This window comes from Dipodomys merriami, unplaced genomic scaffold (assembly GCF_024711535.1).
Source record: "Dipodomys merriami isolate MVZ:Mamm:240054 unplaced genomic scaffold, mDipMer1.0.p SCAF_525, whole genome shotgun sequence".
In the NCBI taxonomy this organism is placed as follows: domain Eukaryota; kingdom Metazoa; phylum Chordata; class Mammalia; order Rodentia; family Heteromyidae; genus Dipodomys; species Dipodomys merriami.
In genome coordinates this window covers 713,576-732,172 of record NW_027206097.1, presented here as the reverse complement: position 1 = coordinate 732,172, position 18,597 = coordinate 713,576, and the positions used below count along the sequence as shown (strand labels likewise).

The 18,597-nt window shown below is 40.0% G+C and overlaps 1 protein-coding gene across 1 annotated transcript in view; it reads left to right on the top strand.

Moving 5' to 3' along the window:
• Positions 1-18,597, top strand: part of LOC138811417 (sodium channel and clathrin linker 1-like) — a 58,232-nt gene that overhangs the window by 28,453 nt on the left and 11,182 nt on the right. The window contains exons 10-17 of the mRNA XM_069999171.1: positions 2,426-2,517; positions 3,322-3,499; positions 4,968-5,066; positions 9,959-10,030; positions 10,966-11,040; positions 12,309-12,454; positions 14,412-14,604; positions 16,264-16,460. Of these exons, the coding sequence (XP_069855272.1) occupies positions 2,426-2,517; positions 3,322-3,499; positions 4,968-5,066; positions 9,959-10,030; positions 10,966-11,040; positions 12,309-12,454; positions 14,412-14,604; positions 16,264-16,460 (1,052 nt within the window). The remainder of the gene's footprint in view (positions 1-2,425; positions 2,518-3,321; positions 3,500-4,967; positions 5,067-9,958; positions 10,031-10,965; positions 11,041-12,308; positions 12,455-14,411; positions 14,605-16,263; positions 16,461-18,597) is intronic.

Sequence of the window (18,597 nt, the reverse complement as noted above, 5' to 3'; positions counted from 1 at the left end):
AGAGCCGGCTGCGTGGAGGTGTGTGTGAGTGAAAGGCGGCAGGCAGGAGTTGTGCAGGCATAGGCCAGCTGCTGTATACTGCAGAGGAGCCAACGCAAGAGCACCACCAGCAGAAGAGCTGTAGTGCTCATAAAAGCAAAACTGAATCCAAACTGACTGTCGTGGATTCTCTTCAATGCCCAGTTTTCAGCCAAAGCTTAATAGATGGGAAATTATGATCTCCCCTTTGGGACAGGATTGATGGACACCATCAACAGAAACCAGTGCCAAGAGGATCCACATGCTTCAAACAGGCCATTATAAATATGTTCAAGGAATTTTTTTAATTCAAATTAGCATAAGTTCTCAAGAAGGAAAAGATAGATAATTTTGGTGAAACTAGAAAATCTTTAAAGTAGAAAATGTTTAAAAATAAAAACAGAGCTTAGCCAGGCATCAGTGGCTCACACCTGTAATCCTAGCTACTCAGGAGGCTGAGGATCTTGGAGATCTGAGGATCTTGGTTCAAAGCCAGCCTGGGCAGAAAAGTCTATAAGACTCTTATCTCCAATAAACCACCAGAAAACCAAAAGTGGCACTGTGGCTCAAGTGGTAGAGAGCTAACCTTAAGCTGAAGAGCTGAGGGACAGTGCACAGGCCTAGAGTTCAAGCCCCACAACTGTTAAAAAAATAAAAATAAGCAAAAATAGAACTTAAAAGAACAACTGAAATTTTATTGGATAGACAATAGATTGAACAAGAAAGAATAGTGAACTTGAAGATACAACAGTAGAAATTTCCAGTAAGAAACATAGTTTGAAATGTTGAAATCTAAGGGACAATGTGAACTAGTCTAGTATAAGTAGAATTGAAACTGCATAGGATGGCACTGGGGAATCAAGAATGTCTGAAGAAACAATGACTGAAAATTGCTGAATTTGATGGGGAGAACATTAACAGATCTATGAATTGCAGTGGTAGATTTAAGTAATATAAACACAGAGCCACTTCTAGGCACATCATGATACACTGACAATCAATTTTAAAGAAGAAAGTTGAAAATATAATAGCACAATGACCTGAACCTGGAAACGATGAAATGAATGGCTGAGTTCTCATGAAGGAACCCTGTGGAAGCAGAAAGCATTGGAATAAGACGTCCCAAGTATTGAAAGAAGAAAGCTAACAAAGAATCTTATATTTGGTTAAACTATTCTTAAAAATTAAGGCCAAAAAGAACGAAAGAAAGAGAGAGAGAGAGAAAACGAGAGAAAAGAAAGAAAGAGAAAATTGCCACGTGTTGGTGGCTGTAATCCTAGCTGCTGAGAGGGCTGGGATATGAGGACCGTGGTTTAAAGCCAGCCCAGACAGAAAAGTCATGAGATTTATTTACAAGTAGACACCAAAAAAGCTGGAAGTAGATGTGTGGCTCAAGTGGTAAAGCACCAGCCTCGAGCAGAAAAATCTAAGGACAGTACCCTGGCCTTGAGTTCAGGCACCAGGAGCTGCACAAAAGTAAAAAGAAACAAAAAGGAAAAGGGGGAGGGGAGAAGAGAGAGGAAGTGTAGGCAAGCTAAAGATTTCCAAATAAAATTTGTCTCTAGCAGATGTACATTTCAGCAAACTCTGAAGGGACATATGTAAAGTTCTGCTTAGAACTTAAAAGTATTCGTTGGATTTGTAAAGTGACAGCAATAGCACTAAAAAGTACATGGAAACATGCTGTTGCAAGGTTCCAATGTGCTATGAGTTAACTTAATATTAACTATTAAATAGGAGTAAGTTACAGAATGTGTTGTCCATAGCTCACTAACTTAATTCAGAGAGATGCTGTTAAAAAGCAATAGGAGAAATTAATAAAAGATAAATTAACACAAAAGAATACACGGAAGACAGATAAAATTTTTTCTAGAAAGGCAAGTCAAATAAAATCTATTAATGTTTCAAAGCATCAACACGTCGCATGAAACACCCTGACCCTGTGATTACTTCGGTAATGAGAAGTAGTGTAACACTACTAAGAGAGCGTGTTTTGTTCATTCTCTCTTTCGCTGCTTCTTCCTCCATCTCTTGCAGCCCCACAGTTTGCTTTCCCCTCAGTAAACTTTTTTAAAAAAAAAGAAAGAGAGAGCACATGTTCTAAAGGTAGACTGGATAGAATTCTCTGCTTTGTTAGACTTGCACTAGGAATAATTTGAAATGTTCTGGAAATCTTCGTAATACAGCTATTTTGAATGTCCAATATGATAGTGATGGTGAAGGTCTCTTCTCCTGTTCATTATGTGTGTTTTGTTCTCAAGTTTGTACAGCTTCTCTGAGCATATGTGTTAGAATTCTAGCAGCATACCCTTCTAGTATGACTGCCCTTTAGTTCTGTGGAATTGGGTATTAGATCTTCACATAACTTCAAAAATAGAAAATAGTTCCTATTTTCTTTGTTTTCTAGGAGGAGGATATGGTATCTGCCCGAGAAAGAGAGGAAGCATCAGAAAGATTCTCACAGCAACTACAATCTAACATTAAAATACTAGAATCTAAGTAAGTTGGTCGATACTTCTACCTTGATCTGTATTCTTTACAATATATAAGGTCATACCCATCAGACTGGGAAAGATTTGTTGATATTTGTTTGATGCTGAATGAGGAAAGTACAGAAGATCATTTTAATTTTTGTAACTCCTTAAATTCATGTTTAAAAACCTATGGATAAGCTGGTGATTCATGCCTGTATTCCTAGCTGCTGAGCAGGTTGGGATCTTGAGGATTGTATTTTAAACCAGCTGTGCAGAAAAGTCTTGAGAGACTTCATCTCCAGAATAGTTGGGAATTGAGTCAAGTGGTCAGACACCAGCCAAGCAAGCACAAGCCCCTGAATTCAAACTCTAGTACTGCCAAGAAGAATTATGGATAGATGTTATATGTGTGCATGTGTGTGTGTGTCTATAATTATATGAGCATGGACAAAAATATTCAAACATGCATTAATAATTTAGCATGGCCTACCTGGCAGGTAGGAAAAGGCATCCAACAAGAAAGAAATCATAATAAAAAGCCATATAATGCAAAACAAGCCTCCAAGTTTTGCTTAATAATACTGTCTTACATAATTAACATCAGAACATCTAGGCCTCGCCTCCTATCTACTTCTCTTTTTTAAATCAAATGCATGTATGTCGTTTTCTAAAATGGGTATGACAAAAGTACTTTGCAGAAGTATAGCAAGATCAAAGGAGAAAACACATGTAAAACTTAGTGGTGTAATACCAGTTTCTGTAATTAAAAAAAATCCTTTAGTGCATCCCTTTCTCCTTCCCTGGACTTTCACAGTATGATTGTTTCTAGATTTTCTGTCACATCCCAAGAAGCCAAGGAACTAAAAGCAGAAAAGGCACATCTGGAAAGAGTGGCTAGAGAGCTGCAAGCAAGGTGCAGTGCACTGGAGAAAGAGAACTATGCAGCTGCGGCAAGAGTCAGAGACAGCATGAAACTCTTAGACGAAGCTAACCTTAAAAGAGACCAGGTGAGGCTGGTGAGCGTGTCAACAGCACGCTGTCTCAGGTGAGGCTGGTGAGCGTCTTTACAGATAGCATGCTGGCTTCCTCCACACAGTCCTGAAGGGAATCGATGCCGAATAAACATGAAAACAAATTGCTACCTTCTCAATTGAGTAAGCATTGTGTATTTGTAGGTGATATGACTTAATGGCATAAGCTAAAATGCCAGTCCTTTGAAGCATATCCTAAAGGTAGACTATAGAATTTTCTGCTTAGTTAGACTTGCGCTAGGAATAGTTATTTAACATATTTGTGAAATGGTTGAATGATTCAGTCAGTCATTTTTGTGTCCTGTGATATGACATAGGGCCTACGTGCTGTTCCTGAGCTTTTTTGCTCAGAGTTGGCATTCTGCCACTTGTGCCACAGCTCTACTTCTGGTTTTTTGTAGTTTATTGAAGAGAAAAGTTTCACAGACTTTACTTCTCAGATCTTAGCCTTCTGAGTAGCTAGGATTACAGGATATAGCCTGGATACAGCCCCTTGTCTTGCTGAAAACTAGTATTTACATGTCAGACCTATGTCCCTGATCATGGCCTAGACTTGTTAGAAGTCTGTCACAGAATGTTACCACAGCATACAAGGTGTGCCTTTTACTCATCTTTATTTTGTCTTCATCACCTACATGGTTACTGTAATAAAATAGAAGCTTAACTGACAGTTGAGTTTAACTTGGAAAATTTGTTACTTGCTATTCCATATTGTACTTTTGTGAATAGTATATAGCTTATAGAAGAAATAGTAGATTTGTTTTTTAATGTCACTGACTGTTTATGTGGAACTCACTGAATCCTTATTTACCAACATATACTGAATACTTTGCAGAACACTAGGAAAAATGAAAGTTACAATGGAAATGCCTTGTTTCTTTTTTACATTGTAGAGGATTCTAAGAAAATTACTGAAAACAGGACATACATTGAGTCAGATAGTTCAAAGCTGAAAAGAGTAAAAACTGGGCATGGTGGTGCATGGCGGTGCATGCCTCGAATCCCGAGCTTCGGGAGGCTGGTGTCGTCCTGGGCTACGTAAGAGAGCGAAGAGGGGGGATAGTATTTTGAATAATGTCAAATAGTATTTTAAAAAAGAGAAAGAGATACAGGATATTTTTCCATTATAGTACCTAGGTACAACTTTGTACAATGACTTGAAAGAGCAGATTATTTCACAAGTGATTCCAAGGGTTTCATGGTAGAGATTAGAAGAAAAATGGAAACACTGGTTGAAATACATGTCAAAGAAAATGAATACATTTTTAAATGAAACAAAGGTAAATGAGGTTAGGAGAAATTAATACTATTTGTGAATTATGCAATATTTTACCTTCCAGAAATTCAGATGTTCACTCATTTTACAGATATTCACTTTAGAGAAAGCAGGTAGGGTTTTGACCTGTTGGCTTTACAAATAATAGTGTAACCTCTGATTCTGAAGGCTCTGCTCAAGGACAAACAAAAAGAAGAAGAGATAGAGAAAATGAAAAAAACAATTTGTCAGCTGATACAAGATGGTGACTTAAAGTCCAAGAAAGACGTAAGGGTTTTGTTTTTCTTTCTGTTTTTGTTTCTGTTTTGGAGGGGAGGGGGGGAAGGCTGGTCAGTCTTAGGGCTTACACTCAGGGCCTGTGGTGGCTAATTGGAGATGAGTCTCATGGACTTTCCTGCTGACTTTGACCCATAATCCTCAGATCTCAGCCGCCTGAGTAGCTAGGATTACAGGTGTGAGCTACCAGTACCCCAGCTCATAATGGGTTTTACTTATAGTACTAAAGTTAAAGTGTAGTCCCAACTAAAGAATGAATGCTAAAGAAATACTTTAAATACTTTAAAATATTTGTGTATATATTCACAAAGACTGGAAAATTATTAATGAAAATGGCGAAAAGCTAATGTTTCTTTCCTTTAAAATGAACTCTGTAGAACAGTGAATGTGCTGTGTGTAGTTTTTCACTGGACGGTATTTTTTTTCATACCTGTAATTTTTCATTCCTACATTTTCTAAGTAGACTAAAATCTTGAGTGTTTTTCAGTAATGACAGTTTAATTCAATGAAGTTAATATGTTTGCTTTCTCCCACACAGCTCACTGGTAGAGATTTTATTGTTAAAAAGCTACTGTACACTGCTTATGTTTTGTAAAAAGAAAAATACATGTTTCTGCCCAGAGAGGTATTTCTTAGAAAATATCACAACCATTGGCCACAAATGGCATTTTAGTGAAAGGAGATTGTATAGCAGTGGTCTTAAAGATTGCATTGGGGCTGGAAGTTTGCCAAGTATTGTTACTGTATTTTTTTCTAGTGTAGATGTGTTTAGGTACACAGGTACTTAACACTGTGCCTTTAGGATTCAGTACATCACATGCTTTACGTTTTGACTGTACTACACAGCCTAAATGTGTAGAAATGATATCTGGTGGGTTTACGGGTGAGATGCTAGAGCACACTGTGCAAGTGCACTGCCCCCTGTGCCCTAGTGTCACGGTGTGCATGTACCCTTCCACACCGTGTACATGTGCACCATCCTTGTCAACATGGTGTATGGTGTACACTTCCCACGTCACCATGGTGTAACAGCACACCTGTACACTGCCCACTGTGCCATAGTGTTAACAGTGTGCGTGCACGCTGTCCATGTCGACGTGATATAACAGTGTGCGTGTACACCGCCCACATCACCAAGGTGTAACAGCACGTGTGTACACTGCCCACTGTGCCATAGTGTGGCGGTGTGTGTGTACACTGTCTACGTCAACATGGTAACAGTGTGCAGGTACCCTATCCACGTCGACAAGGTATAAAAGTACATGTGTACACCGCCCACATCACCATGGTGTAACAGCACGTGTGTACACTGCCCACTGTGCCATAATGTGACGGTATGCGTGTATACCATCCACATCGCCATGGTGTAACAGTGTGTGTCTCAGAACAGTCCCTGGTGTTTAGTGTTCATACTTGTCAGTGAGTAAAATTAGCTAATTTCCAAAGGTAAAAATGCTAACTTTTTGTCTACCCCTGTGGCTCATGCCTGTAATATTTGCTACTTAAAAGGCTGAAGTCCAGAGGTTTGATGTTTGAAGTCAGCCTGAAAACGCTATACAACTTCATCTCCAAAATAACAAGTAAAAAGCCAGGCTGGAAATGTGGCTCACATGGTACAAGTGGTAGAATACCAGTCAAGCAAGCAAGCTAATAAGCAAGTGCCAGAGCTGAGTTCAAACCCTATTATCCCATTACTAGCATGCATGCATACATAAATTAGCTAATTTTAGCATCGTATAAAGTAAAGCCTTGGTCTTCTTATTGCTAATCTTTATATACCCTTTCGTAAGAGCCCCACTTTATGTTGGGGTTGAAAGTACAGGTACTTGGACCATAGCCCAAAATACTCTTGACATACAATAATTCTTACACTTTTTAATGTTTCATCAAAATATGCTATGCTGGGCTGGGGAGGTGGCTCAGTGGTAGAGTGCTTGCCTTGCATGCATGAGGCCCTGGGTTCGATTCCCCAGCACCACATAAGCAAAAAGAAAAAAGCCAGAAGTGGCGCTGTGGCTCAAGTGGTAGAGCGCTAGCCTTGAGCTAAAAGAGCTGAGGGACAGCGCCCAGGCCCAGAGTTCAGGCCCCACGACCGGACCCTAAAAAAAAAAAAAATGCTATGCTGATACTAGCAACCTATTTCTAAGGTAAATTCACATTGATTTTTAAGGTTAGGTTCCGGGTCTTGAGGATTATTTTACAGTCATCTTTTAATTATTTCCTTGTAGTTTTTCAGGTGTGTAATCTCTGTGTTCATCTTTTTTTTGGGGGGTGGGGGTCCGGTCGTGGCGCCTGAACTCTGGGCCTGGGCGCTGTCCCTCAGCTCTTCAGCTCATGGCTAGCGCTCTACCACTTGAGCCACAGCGCCACTTCCGGCTTTTTTCTTTTTGCTTATGTGGTGCTGAGGAATCGAACCCAGGGCCTCATGCATGCAAGGCAAGCGCTCTACCACTGAGCCACCTTCCCAGCCCCCTCTGTGTTCATCTTAAACATCTTTGCAAACCTGAGCTTTACCTGCCTTCTAAGTTGAATCATGTTTGTTTTGTCACTAGCTCTACCATGGCATCTGAAGGTCAGGATATCTGTTCCTTTTTTCCTGGGCTCCTCTGGTTTCAGTCCCATCTGGTCCCTTCCTCTTGTGTTCCCTTGGCTTCTCTGTATCCTGCTCCTCCTGGCATGGTGTTTATGTTTATTTTTATTGACCAAACACAATGAACATGTGTTCACATATTTCTGATCTGGCTACAAAATTGAACAAATTTATGACAAAGCTTATTTTTTTAGCATGGAAATAGCTAATTCTTAAGGTAGCTTTTGAAGATACCAAATTTGTAAAGAAGTAAAACATTTTTGACTTGATTTTGAATCATGGATGGCAACATCAGTCTTTTCTATTCCTATTTCTTGCTAATTTGCCTTCCTATTTGGTTGATAATTTTCTGTACTACTTACAAAACTATAGAATGAAGTGTTTGTGGAAAGAAAATGAGAGTGGGTTTAGAGAGGGGCTCCATCACTGTGTATGCTAAAGAGCCCAACCCTGAACCGCCTCACAGCAACTGCGTTTGTTCACCTACTGTGGAGTTTCCAATTGTGTGTCATCAGGTGCTAACCCTAGGCCCTTTCAGCCCCGTTCACTACTGAGTCTCAGAAAAAATTATGAATACTTTTAATTCAACTGAATTTGCCAGCATCACTATAACAAATACACACCAGATTATAACCTAAATTAGAGCCTCAGACTGGGCCACGTGTAATATTTGGTAAGCCTTCAAAAAGCTCATGTTAATTAACCACATAAAGTTAATAATGTTGCACACATTCTATTTTTAAAATAGATTTTACTCTCCTTTGTGAGCACCCACACCTCCGTTAGAGTGAGCCTCTGCCTTTCTCCTTGTCTGCTTGTCTGTCTGTTGCTTATTCAGTAAAGCTCTGCCAAATTTTCTTATTTAAAAAAAATAGCCTGGCAGTGCTGACTCATACCTGTAATCTAGCTACTCAGGTAGCTGAGATCTGAGAATCAAGGTTCGAAGCCAACCAGGCAAAAACAGGAAGAGGAGCTGTGTATCAAAGTGGTAGAGCACTAGCCTTGAGCAAAAGAGCTCAGGTCAGTCAGGGATAGCACCTAGGCCCTGAATTCAAGTCCCACAACAAAGAAAGAAAAAGAAAGGAAGAGAGGGAGGGAGGGGGGAGGGAGGGAAAGGAAAAAGGAAAGGAAAGATTCCCAAAGCCTTTGGGTCCTAGAAGTCACTGACATATACAAACAGCATTTCCCACAACAGAGAGAGAGAGAGAGAGAGAGAGAGAGAGAGAGAGAGAGAGAGAGAGAGAAGGGAGGGAGGGAGGGAGGGAGGGAGGGAACGAAGGAAGGAAGGAAGGAAGGAAGGAAGGAAGGAAGGAAATTAGTTCTTTTTGTACAGTACTAGAAAATTCCCAAAGCCTTTTGTCCTAGAAGTCACTGACATATACAGACAACATTTCCCAGACCTTTACAAAGCAAGACCAGGCTTTTAGAAAAGATTGTTGACATGCAGCCATTCTGACAAGATGTGTCTAATTTTTCAAAATATCCTCAGCATATACTGTTTTCAAAGATGTTTAACTCATTTTTAGAACAGAGTCCCTTAAAAGAAATTTGTGTAGCACCAGGATGTAATGTGATTCTGAAAGGAGTCTCTTGTGAACCCAAAGTGCGGTGTGGTTTTGCAGGGCTCCTGCCTTGTGCTCCGCCGCAGTCCCGTGCTGATCGAGGCTCTGCAAGCTCACACTTTTCCTCACAAGTAGGACTTGGCGGGCTTTTTTCACTCTCCCACAAGGCGCAGCGTTGTCTTCCAGGCAGAGCCTGTGTGAAGCCTGCCTACTCACCAGGCTGATACAGAGCAGATAGGAGACTCCCTGCCTCCTGCTGAGCCCGAGGTGACATTTTTATCACTCTTATTTCTCTGTAAACCCATATGCTACTAGATTCTGACCTTGTTGTTTTAAAGGAATTAATTTAAATTATTTAAGATTTTCTTAGTCTTTGTTTCTAATAATGTTAAAATACTAGCAGAAATACCCTATTTGAAAACAGAGTTCATGTCGCAGTGTAAGGATGCTGGAGCTTCCAAAACACCCCTGTCTTGTGGATGTGGCAGCTTGCTCACTCCCTTCTCATGACAAATTTTGCTTTTCTTATTCTTGGTTTTTGTTTTTTCCATTTTGTTTTCATTTCAAATACATTGTAGCAACTACTCAAGACCATCCTGTATCCACCTCCTGAGTTACACCCAGATCAGGACAATTCTTAAGTTCTTTTATTGCCTGAAAATGCTAAGCTTAATAAAAATATCCTAATTATTTTCATTCCTTATCTAAATGTGTAACATCTTAATTTTCAGGTTGAAAGTACAAAAAAGCACTGTGAGGTACAGATTTCTCAAATAATGGAAGAACTCTCAGCTCTTCGAATGGTATGCCAGAAGACTGAATATTTCCTCTAAATAATAATTTGGGGTCACAATGTAGAAGCTCACTTTAAAATTTTGAAACTTGGTTTAAGGCATGACTCCAGCAATAGAGCACTTGCCTGGCAAGTGTGAGACCCTGCTTTCAATCCCCAGTTACCCTCCCCCCCCCAAAAAAAAAATTAAATGACATTAAATAGACTTTTTCTATGAAGACTGGAAACGCTGATTGAATAATATCAGTAGTACATTTGTCAGCAGGGCAGGCTCACCCAGAGCGTGAGTCACAATTAGTAAAGAGAAATAGTTGTACTCATTATCAGAGATAAATACAAAATAACAACTAATTGTGAAGAAGTCATCATTGGAATGATTTTTAGCTTTTAGTATCACCAGCAGAGTACTAAATTTTATTGATTAGTTGATATATATTTCATAAGTTTACTGATTAAAACTTTTAAGCAGGCAAGCATCAGTGGTTCACACCTGTAACCCTACCTACTCAGGAGGCTGAGATCGAAGGATTCAGCTGGGACAGAAAATTTTGAGCGGCCTTTATCTCAACCACCCAAAGCCAGAAGCAGAGGTGTGGCTCAACTGGCAGAGCACCAGCCTTGAGCAAAAAAAGCCACGCAGGAGCACGAGGCCACAAAATAAATAAAACTTTTTCAGCATAAATGTTTTGTGCCCAGGCCAATAAAGAATGTTAGGACTTTTGTAGCTGCTTGTGTGCACATTTAAGCTATGTGCTTCCCTTGGGTCACTTTCCAGTCTGTGTAGTTTCTGACGGCCTGGTTCAGGTAGCTCTGTCACTACTATGTCACTACCTTGTTGACCAGGTACATGTGATACTGGTTACAGACAAAGCATTTTATTCTGTCTCTCCCATTTTTAGTAGTTTTACCAAATGTATTTATTTGCATTATGACTTGAATTTATAGGAATGTGATGAAAAACAAGGCCAAATCGAACGAGCCATTAGGGGGAAAAAGGCTGTGGAAGAAGAACTAGAAAAGGTAAAAAGGAAAAGCAAATGTAGCTACCAAAACCAAGTTCAGATACTCAGAATCACTGTCTGCCCCATCACACTGTCTACTAGCCACCCTTACATTTATAAGGGCCCTCCTGGTAAGTGTTTTCTATTTTCTTTCTCTTTTTCTTAAACATGTTTATTAGCATCAACCAGTTATATGAGGGAGTTTTATTTCAGACATGTCCATATGTGCATAAAATGTATTTTGAAGCAGACACATTCATTTTTACATTTTTGGAATATATTCAGTGTCTATTTAAATAATAGCATTGCCTGAGTACATTTCTTTCCAAGAATAACCATATTTGTAAATAATAAAAATAAATCCTAAGGCTTAAACTCAGAGCCTGGGCGCTGTCCCTGAGGTGTTTATTGTTTTTGTTTGTTTTTGTTTTTTTTTTATCATGACCAGCACTCTACTACTTGTGATAGAATGTTAGTTAAATGGGAATGAGAGTCTCACTAACTTTCCTGCCCAGACTGACTTCCAACTGATCCCCAGATCTCAGCCTCCTAGAATTACTGGTTTTGAGCAGCTGGTGCCAAGCAAAGACTTTTATAAAATACTGCTGTTCCTTGCTCAAAGCTTACTTTGTCTTTTCCTGTTGAGTGTTATGCCGGTTCCTACTGGGATTAGGCCATCTGTAAGTTGCTGCCGTGATGTTAAGGCCTCCACCCCAGCTAGACATGACCCAGGTGGATCACGTGCAAACAGTTCTTTGTTTCTAAGTGTTGCATTAGAGAATTGAAGGCTGTTCATCAAAGAATGGCTGCTGGTTACTTTTATTTGGTTTGTGTTTTGTTTATGGTCATTCATTTTCTGGTACCATCCCTTAAACCATGATTGCTAATTAATTGGAGACAAACTCTCTGTAGACTTTGCTGCCCTGGCTAGCTTCAAACCTCAATCCCCCAGATTTCAGCCTCTTAAGTAGCTAGAATTACAGGTGTGAGTCACTGGTACCCAGCACCAATGGTTATTTTTAAAGACAAGACAGTTTTCTAGCTTCAGCTGCTTTACAATTTTATTTTAATAGTTCATAGTAGGAATGAATAATTTGAAAAAATTCACCATTATGTTTAGGTTTTCAGCACTTTATTTTGTAAGATTGAACAACCTGCCTACTGGTGGATGTGTCTCGTGGCAGACGAGCACATGATGGCTGATGACTGTCATTTCTCCCACTAAACTGAAGAGTGTGTAGCGGCATTATCCTTCCATAAGCTCACAGACTGTCAGCCTTTCCACAGGCCTACCGTGAAGGCAGAGGGAGTGAAGAGGACTACAGAAAGCTGGAAGAGATGCACCATAGATGCCTTGCTGCAGAGCGCTCGAAGGATGACCTTCAGCTGAGCCTGAAGAGAGCGGAAAATAGAATAAAGCAGCTTGAAATTAAGTATGTTTTCTTTAGCATTTCCTGTGATGCATCTTCACAAACCGCATGATTTTGGGTGGGTTTTCTTGTTTAGTGTAGGATTCTTAAATTGAAAACACCAAATATAGTTTTTTCACACTAATCATGATTATTTCTGAAAGCTAATTTTTTCAGGAAGAAAATTGCAGTAGTATACTATTGATTTTAAATTTATAGTTTCTAGAAGTTAGACTGTTCATTAGATTGTTTTTTATACTATAGCTAACTATATTATTGGACTTATTAAGTATTGCTTTTTTTTTTTTCTGTTTTTTTGTTGGTCATGGAGTTTGAACTCTGGCCTGAGCGCTGTCCCTCAGCTCTTCAGCTCAAGGCAAGTGTTCTACCATTTGAGCCACAGCACCAGTTCTGGTTTTCTAGTGGTTTATTGGAGGTGAGGGTCTCAGGGACTTTCCTGCCTGAGCTGGCTTTGAACCGCGATCCTCAGATCTCAGCCTCCTGAGTGCCCGGCTGAAGTATTGCTTTTGTCTTGTTTATACTGAGTATATTTATTTTGGTATTGAGTAGTCGGTAATAACCCATCATTTTTTAATTATTATCTATTAAAATGATAAGCTTATAGTGCATCAGTTGCATCAGTCTGGCATATCAATTCTGGATGGTTTTGTGTTGTTTTCTTGGGCTAGTGCGGAGCTTGGTCTTAGTACCTGAAACTCTCACTCACCTTTCTTGATCACTACTCCTACTCTAGAGCTTGAGCCTTCACTCCAACATTTTTCTGCTTAATTGGGGATGGAATCTTGCACACTTTTCTGCCTGGGCTGGCTTTGAACTTCAGTCCTCTGTATCGCAGTCTTCTGAGTAGCTAAAATTATAGGCTTGAGCCACTGGCACCTGATTTGCTTAGGGGTTTGTTTTTTTTTTTTAAGCTTTTCATGTTAAACTTAACATTTACTTGGGACAGTAAAAACTTACTTAGATTGCTTGAATTCTCAATCTTTATACATGGTTTTCAGATGTGTTTTATAATGAAAACAATTTTATTTCTCTGAAGTATATATTAATATCTAAGCTAGTTAATCTTTTTTCAAAAGGAGATTTTGCGAATTTGCTTCACAAATACAATGTATAATTTTCAGTGATCTCTTGAGATAGTCTCATGATTACTTCTAAAGAAAGCAGGTGGGAGAAACTGGCTTTTCCATGAGGAATTTTCTTAAGCGCAGTAAGTGCTGCGTGTGCCTGCCCTTAGGTTGGTGTTGAGTGGAGACATCCCACAGGTGTTCTCATTTACACGGTAGCTCTGCAGGGTGGGCGTTTGAATTAAGTGAAAGGAGAAGTCCGTGAAACTTCAAGAAACTTAACAATCATAAAGTTTTGGTCCAGGGAAAATTCTCATATATTTCCTAAAGGGTGTAGGCACAGAAAACGTCTTACTTTCTCTCGTTCCTGAATGTGCATTTCTAGAATGAACCTGCTGTTTTCTTTCCTATCTAGAGAAAACTGAACACTTTCTCACTTCCTTGCATTCTTGAAGCTTATTTTTATTTTCATGTTTACACTTTTTTTCAGAGATAAGGAAGAAATGAATTTGGGTGCCCGTTGCTCTTGTCTGTCATCCTGGCCACTCAGGAGGCTGAGATCTGAGGATCACAGTTCAGAGCCAGCCCAGGCAGCAAAGTCCATGAGACTCTTATCTCCAATAAACACCAGAGAATCGAAAGTGGCACTTTGGCTCAAGTGGTAGAGCGCCAGCCTTGAGCTAAAGAGCTCAGGGACAGCGCCCAGGCCCAGAGTTCAAGTCCTATGACCAAACAACAACAACAAAAAAAATGAAAAAAAAAAAAAAACAAGGAAATAAATATTTATCTAATTTGAGGGAAATGTCATATTGCTGCTTTAGATGAATGGTAGCAGTTTAATTTAGCTACACTTAGGAGTAAAGATTATTTGTTTTGTTTTGCTTTCCTTTCATCAGTTCCTCAGAAGAGATATCACGTTCCCATGAGATGATTCAGACCCTTCAAACTGTAATCGAGTCTGAAAGAGAGAACTGTGGCTTCGTCAGTGAACAGAGGCTGAGACTTCAACAGGAAAATGAACAGTTACAGAAGGAGACTGAGGAGTTAAGAAAGATTGCATTGGAAGCTCAAAAGAAGGCCAAATTAAAGGTATTTTTAAGACTATAGTCATATATCTTGGGAAAATAACAGTACAGAAAATATTTAGACCTAGTGAAACATTCTAAGGCCTTTTTTTGTCTTGTCAGATAGTATTAAATCATAATTCAAAATATTACCAGTCATTTCTATATGTGAGAACTTGGCAAGCCTACTTTCCCTGTCTTCCACAAACACAAACAATTCTTTCCTACCCTCTTTCTCTCCACACACACACACACACACACACACACACACACACACACACACACACACACACACACACACACACACACACACACACACACACACACACACACACACACACACACACACACACACACACACACACACACACACACACACACTTCTGCAGTCCTGTCAAAATCATTTAGGCATCATTAGCAAAACTATTGATTAGATAACTTCATAAAATGCCCTCATCCTGTTACAGCTTCGCAAACCTTGATCTTCTCCCAGGCTTCCTCTGAGAGGACCTTGCACCAGTATGCTTTAGCTTAAAGACAGCATGGCAGGAAGAGGAGGCAGAACAGAAGTTTTGTCTTAAAAAACATCACTCTCACCTGGTGCCAGTGACTCACACCTGCAACCTAGCTGCTCAGGAGGCTGAGATCTGAGGATCGTGGTTCAAAGCCAGACCAGGCTAGAAAGTCCAATAAACTATCCGAAAACCAGAAGTGGCACTGTGGCTCAAGTGGTAGAGCACTTGCCTTGCGCTGAAGAGCTGAGGGACAGTGCTCAGGCCCAGAGTTCAAGCCCCATGACAGTCAAAAAAAACTACCTCTCTCTCATTTAATTTCTCCTTTCTCCTCCTTTCTGATGCACTTACTGCTTTGGTGGTAAGGAACACATTGCCGTAATTAAGTTGCTTTCAAGAAACATAGGCTCTTCCTGTCTGTCTCCATTCCAGGAAATTTTTGTAAAGAGTGGTTCTTTGGGGCATTTGTAGCTCACACCTATAATCCTAGCTACTCAGGAGGCTAGATCCTAGTAACATGGTTCAAAGCCAGCTCGGACAGGAAAGTCTATGACTATAACTTTACAAAGTACTTCCAGAAACAATGTGAAACAAAAATGAAATAAAAATGGCTTGAGTAAAGACCTAAGTCTGAACATGAACACTGGATTCTGGCAACAGAAGTTAAGTGGAGATAAAAAGCAATTTTAGGTTACATAGAATATATCTTCTCTGCTGACATATTGAAGAGATGCATTTTTTGAAGTATTACAAAAAAATTAGTCATCATGATTTCTAGTTTTGCAAAATTTATGTTATAGGTTAAATCTTCATGATAAAGACTGAGTGTAATCTTAATTTCTTTTTTTTTCTTTTTTTTGTCGGTCATGGGGCCTGAACTCTGGGCCTGAGCGTTGTCCCTCAGCTCTTCAGCTCAAGGCTAGCGCTCTACCACTTGAGTCACAGCGCCACTTCCTGCCTTTTCTGCTTATGTGGTGCTGAGGAATTGAACCCAGGGCCTCACGCAAGGCAAGCACTCTACCACTGAGCCACCTTCCCAGCCCCTGTAATCTTAATTTCTTACATAGCTTTCTTACCCAAACATTTCTAAATTTTAGACAGCACAGTTCCTTATTCTTCTTGTATACATTTATCAGTAGAGCTCCTAAAATAATACTAATTTTTTTCCTTAGATCAGTACAATGGAGCATGAATTTTCAATAAAGCAGCATGGGTTTGAAGTTCAGTTGCGGGAGATGGAAGACAGTAATCGAAATGCTACTACTGAGCTGAGGCGTCTCTTAATAACTCAGCAGAAAGCAGCCAACAGGTGGAGGGAAGAAACCAAGAAACTGACTGAAAATTCAGAGATTAGAATCAGCAGTTTAAAGTGAGTCCACTCAGTAATTGCTTAAGGATTGGTTATGGGGGGATGGGAAGGCCTTGTTTTGGGTTTTTTTTTTTGGGGGGGGGTGGGTTCAGTCATGGGGCTTGAACTCTGGGCTTAGGCGCTGTCCCTGAGCTTTTTTGCTCAAGACTAGAACTCTACCACTTTGAGCCACAGAGCCACCTCAAATTTTCTGGTGGTTAGTTGGAGTTAATCGTCTAATAGACTTTCCTGCCTGGGCTGGCTTTGAACCACAATTCTCAGCTCTCAGCCTCCTGAGTGTTTAGGATTACAGATACAAGCCACCAGCACCCTGCTTGGTTATGTTTTATACAAGAAATTATTTAAGCCTGTAGTTTGATGTTCCTGCTATAATCTTTTTATAGAAAAGTATAATTCTGGATCTTGTACTTATATATATATTTTTTTGGGGGGGGGGTCTGGTCGTGGGGCCTGAACTCTGGGTCTGGGCGCTGTCCCTCAACTCTTCAGCTCAAGGCTAGCGCTCTACCACTTGAGCCACAGCGCCACTTCCGGCTTTTTTCTTTTTGCTTATGTGGTGCTGAGGAATCAAACCCAGGGCCTCAAGCATGCAAGGCAAGCACTCTGCCACTGAGCCACCTTCCCAGCCTGTTGTACTTATATTTTTATTTAGCAAATACTTATTAAACTACAAAAAAATTTAATCAAAATAAATCCTGTGTATTTTATTTCACACATTTCATAAACACATGAAGATATAGCATGTATAATATTTTGTCTGATAAATGTAAAAAGGCTGCTCTCTAGTACTGTTAGCAAAGCTGTTGAACACTTCATTAGGAAAAATTTGGACTTTGTGGTAAATGAATGGGAGCCTCTGGCTGTGGGCTGGGAGCTCCCTGGAAGGCTATTAGAGTGTCTATCCTAAGTGTTCAGCAAATGACTTTTTTCTTTTTTCTGTCAAGCATGGGTCTTGAACTCAGGGCCTGGGTTCAGTCCCTAAGCTTTGTTGCTCAATGCTAGTGCTTTACCACTTTGAGCCACAGCTCCACTTCCAGTTTTTAGGTGGTTAATTGGAGAATTTGGTGGACTTTCCTGACTGAGGATGATGGTTTAAGCACCTAATTTTGTGATCTTTTCAAATTCTTTTATTTAAAATGTATTAATCCTTGGCCATATGTAGTGGTGTATATTTATAATCTCAGCATTTGGGAGGTTGAGAAAAGAAAGTCACAAGTTTGAGGCCAGCCTTCAGAGTGAGTAGTAGTGAGACTCTATCTCAAAAAAAAAGAAAAGGAAAGAATATACTCTTACATTATCTTTATCTCTCTGTCAGAGCCTGTGCTGCTCTTCCTCCAGTTCTGCATCTCACCTGTCCAAATTGCAATTGTCTATACTAGGACATTTACAGTACTTCTTATTGTTACGCCCTTACATGTACCCAGTTTCATTTATCATATTTTCCAGTGTTCTTATTACTCAAGGTGTTTTTAGAGGCAGAGGCAGGAAGATCACATTCAAGGCCAGTCCTAGAAAAGGTCAGGAAGTCAGTCCCTTTCTCAGAAACAACCCAGTGTGGAAGCCCACGCCTGTTGTCCCCACTGATTGGGAGAGAAAGACAGAAGGACAGCAGTCAAGTCCAGTACCTAGCAAAAATTCAAGACTTTATCTGAAAAAAGGACTGGGGACAAAAGGTCTTGAGACATGGTTCAAATGGTAGAACCTCTGCCTAGCAAACAACAGGCCCTCCTTGAATTCAGTCTCCAGTACTGCTAAAAAGCAAGTTTATTTTTTAGTGGACAAGAAATTAGTATTTCCAGTTTAAAGATGAAAGTAATGTACTAAGCGTCCAGTGCTTTACCACAGCTGTTAGGTAACAGCCAGCCAGTGGCGACAGAGAGAGCCGCACAGAGGTGAGGACGCCCCTGAGCCCTCAGCTGGTTACAGGGTGCACACTGGAAAGCCAAAGGAGGCAGCGCATTCGCGTCACAAGCTCGAGGCCCACCTTAAAATCCCAAAATTGAAAAAGATCCTGCTCTCATTTGAATCTTCATTCTAAAGTAGATGAATAGTAAATATGACAAATTAAGTATAATATGTGATTAGTAATTATAGTACTAAAGAGACAAGTCAGGCAGAAAAGAGCATAGGATATATT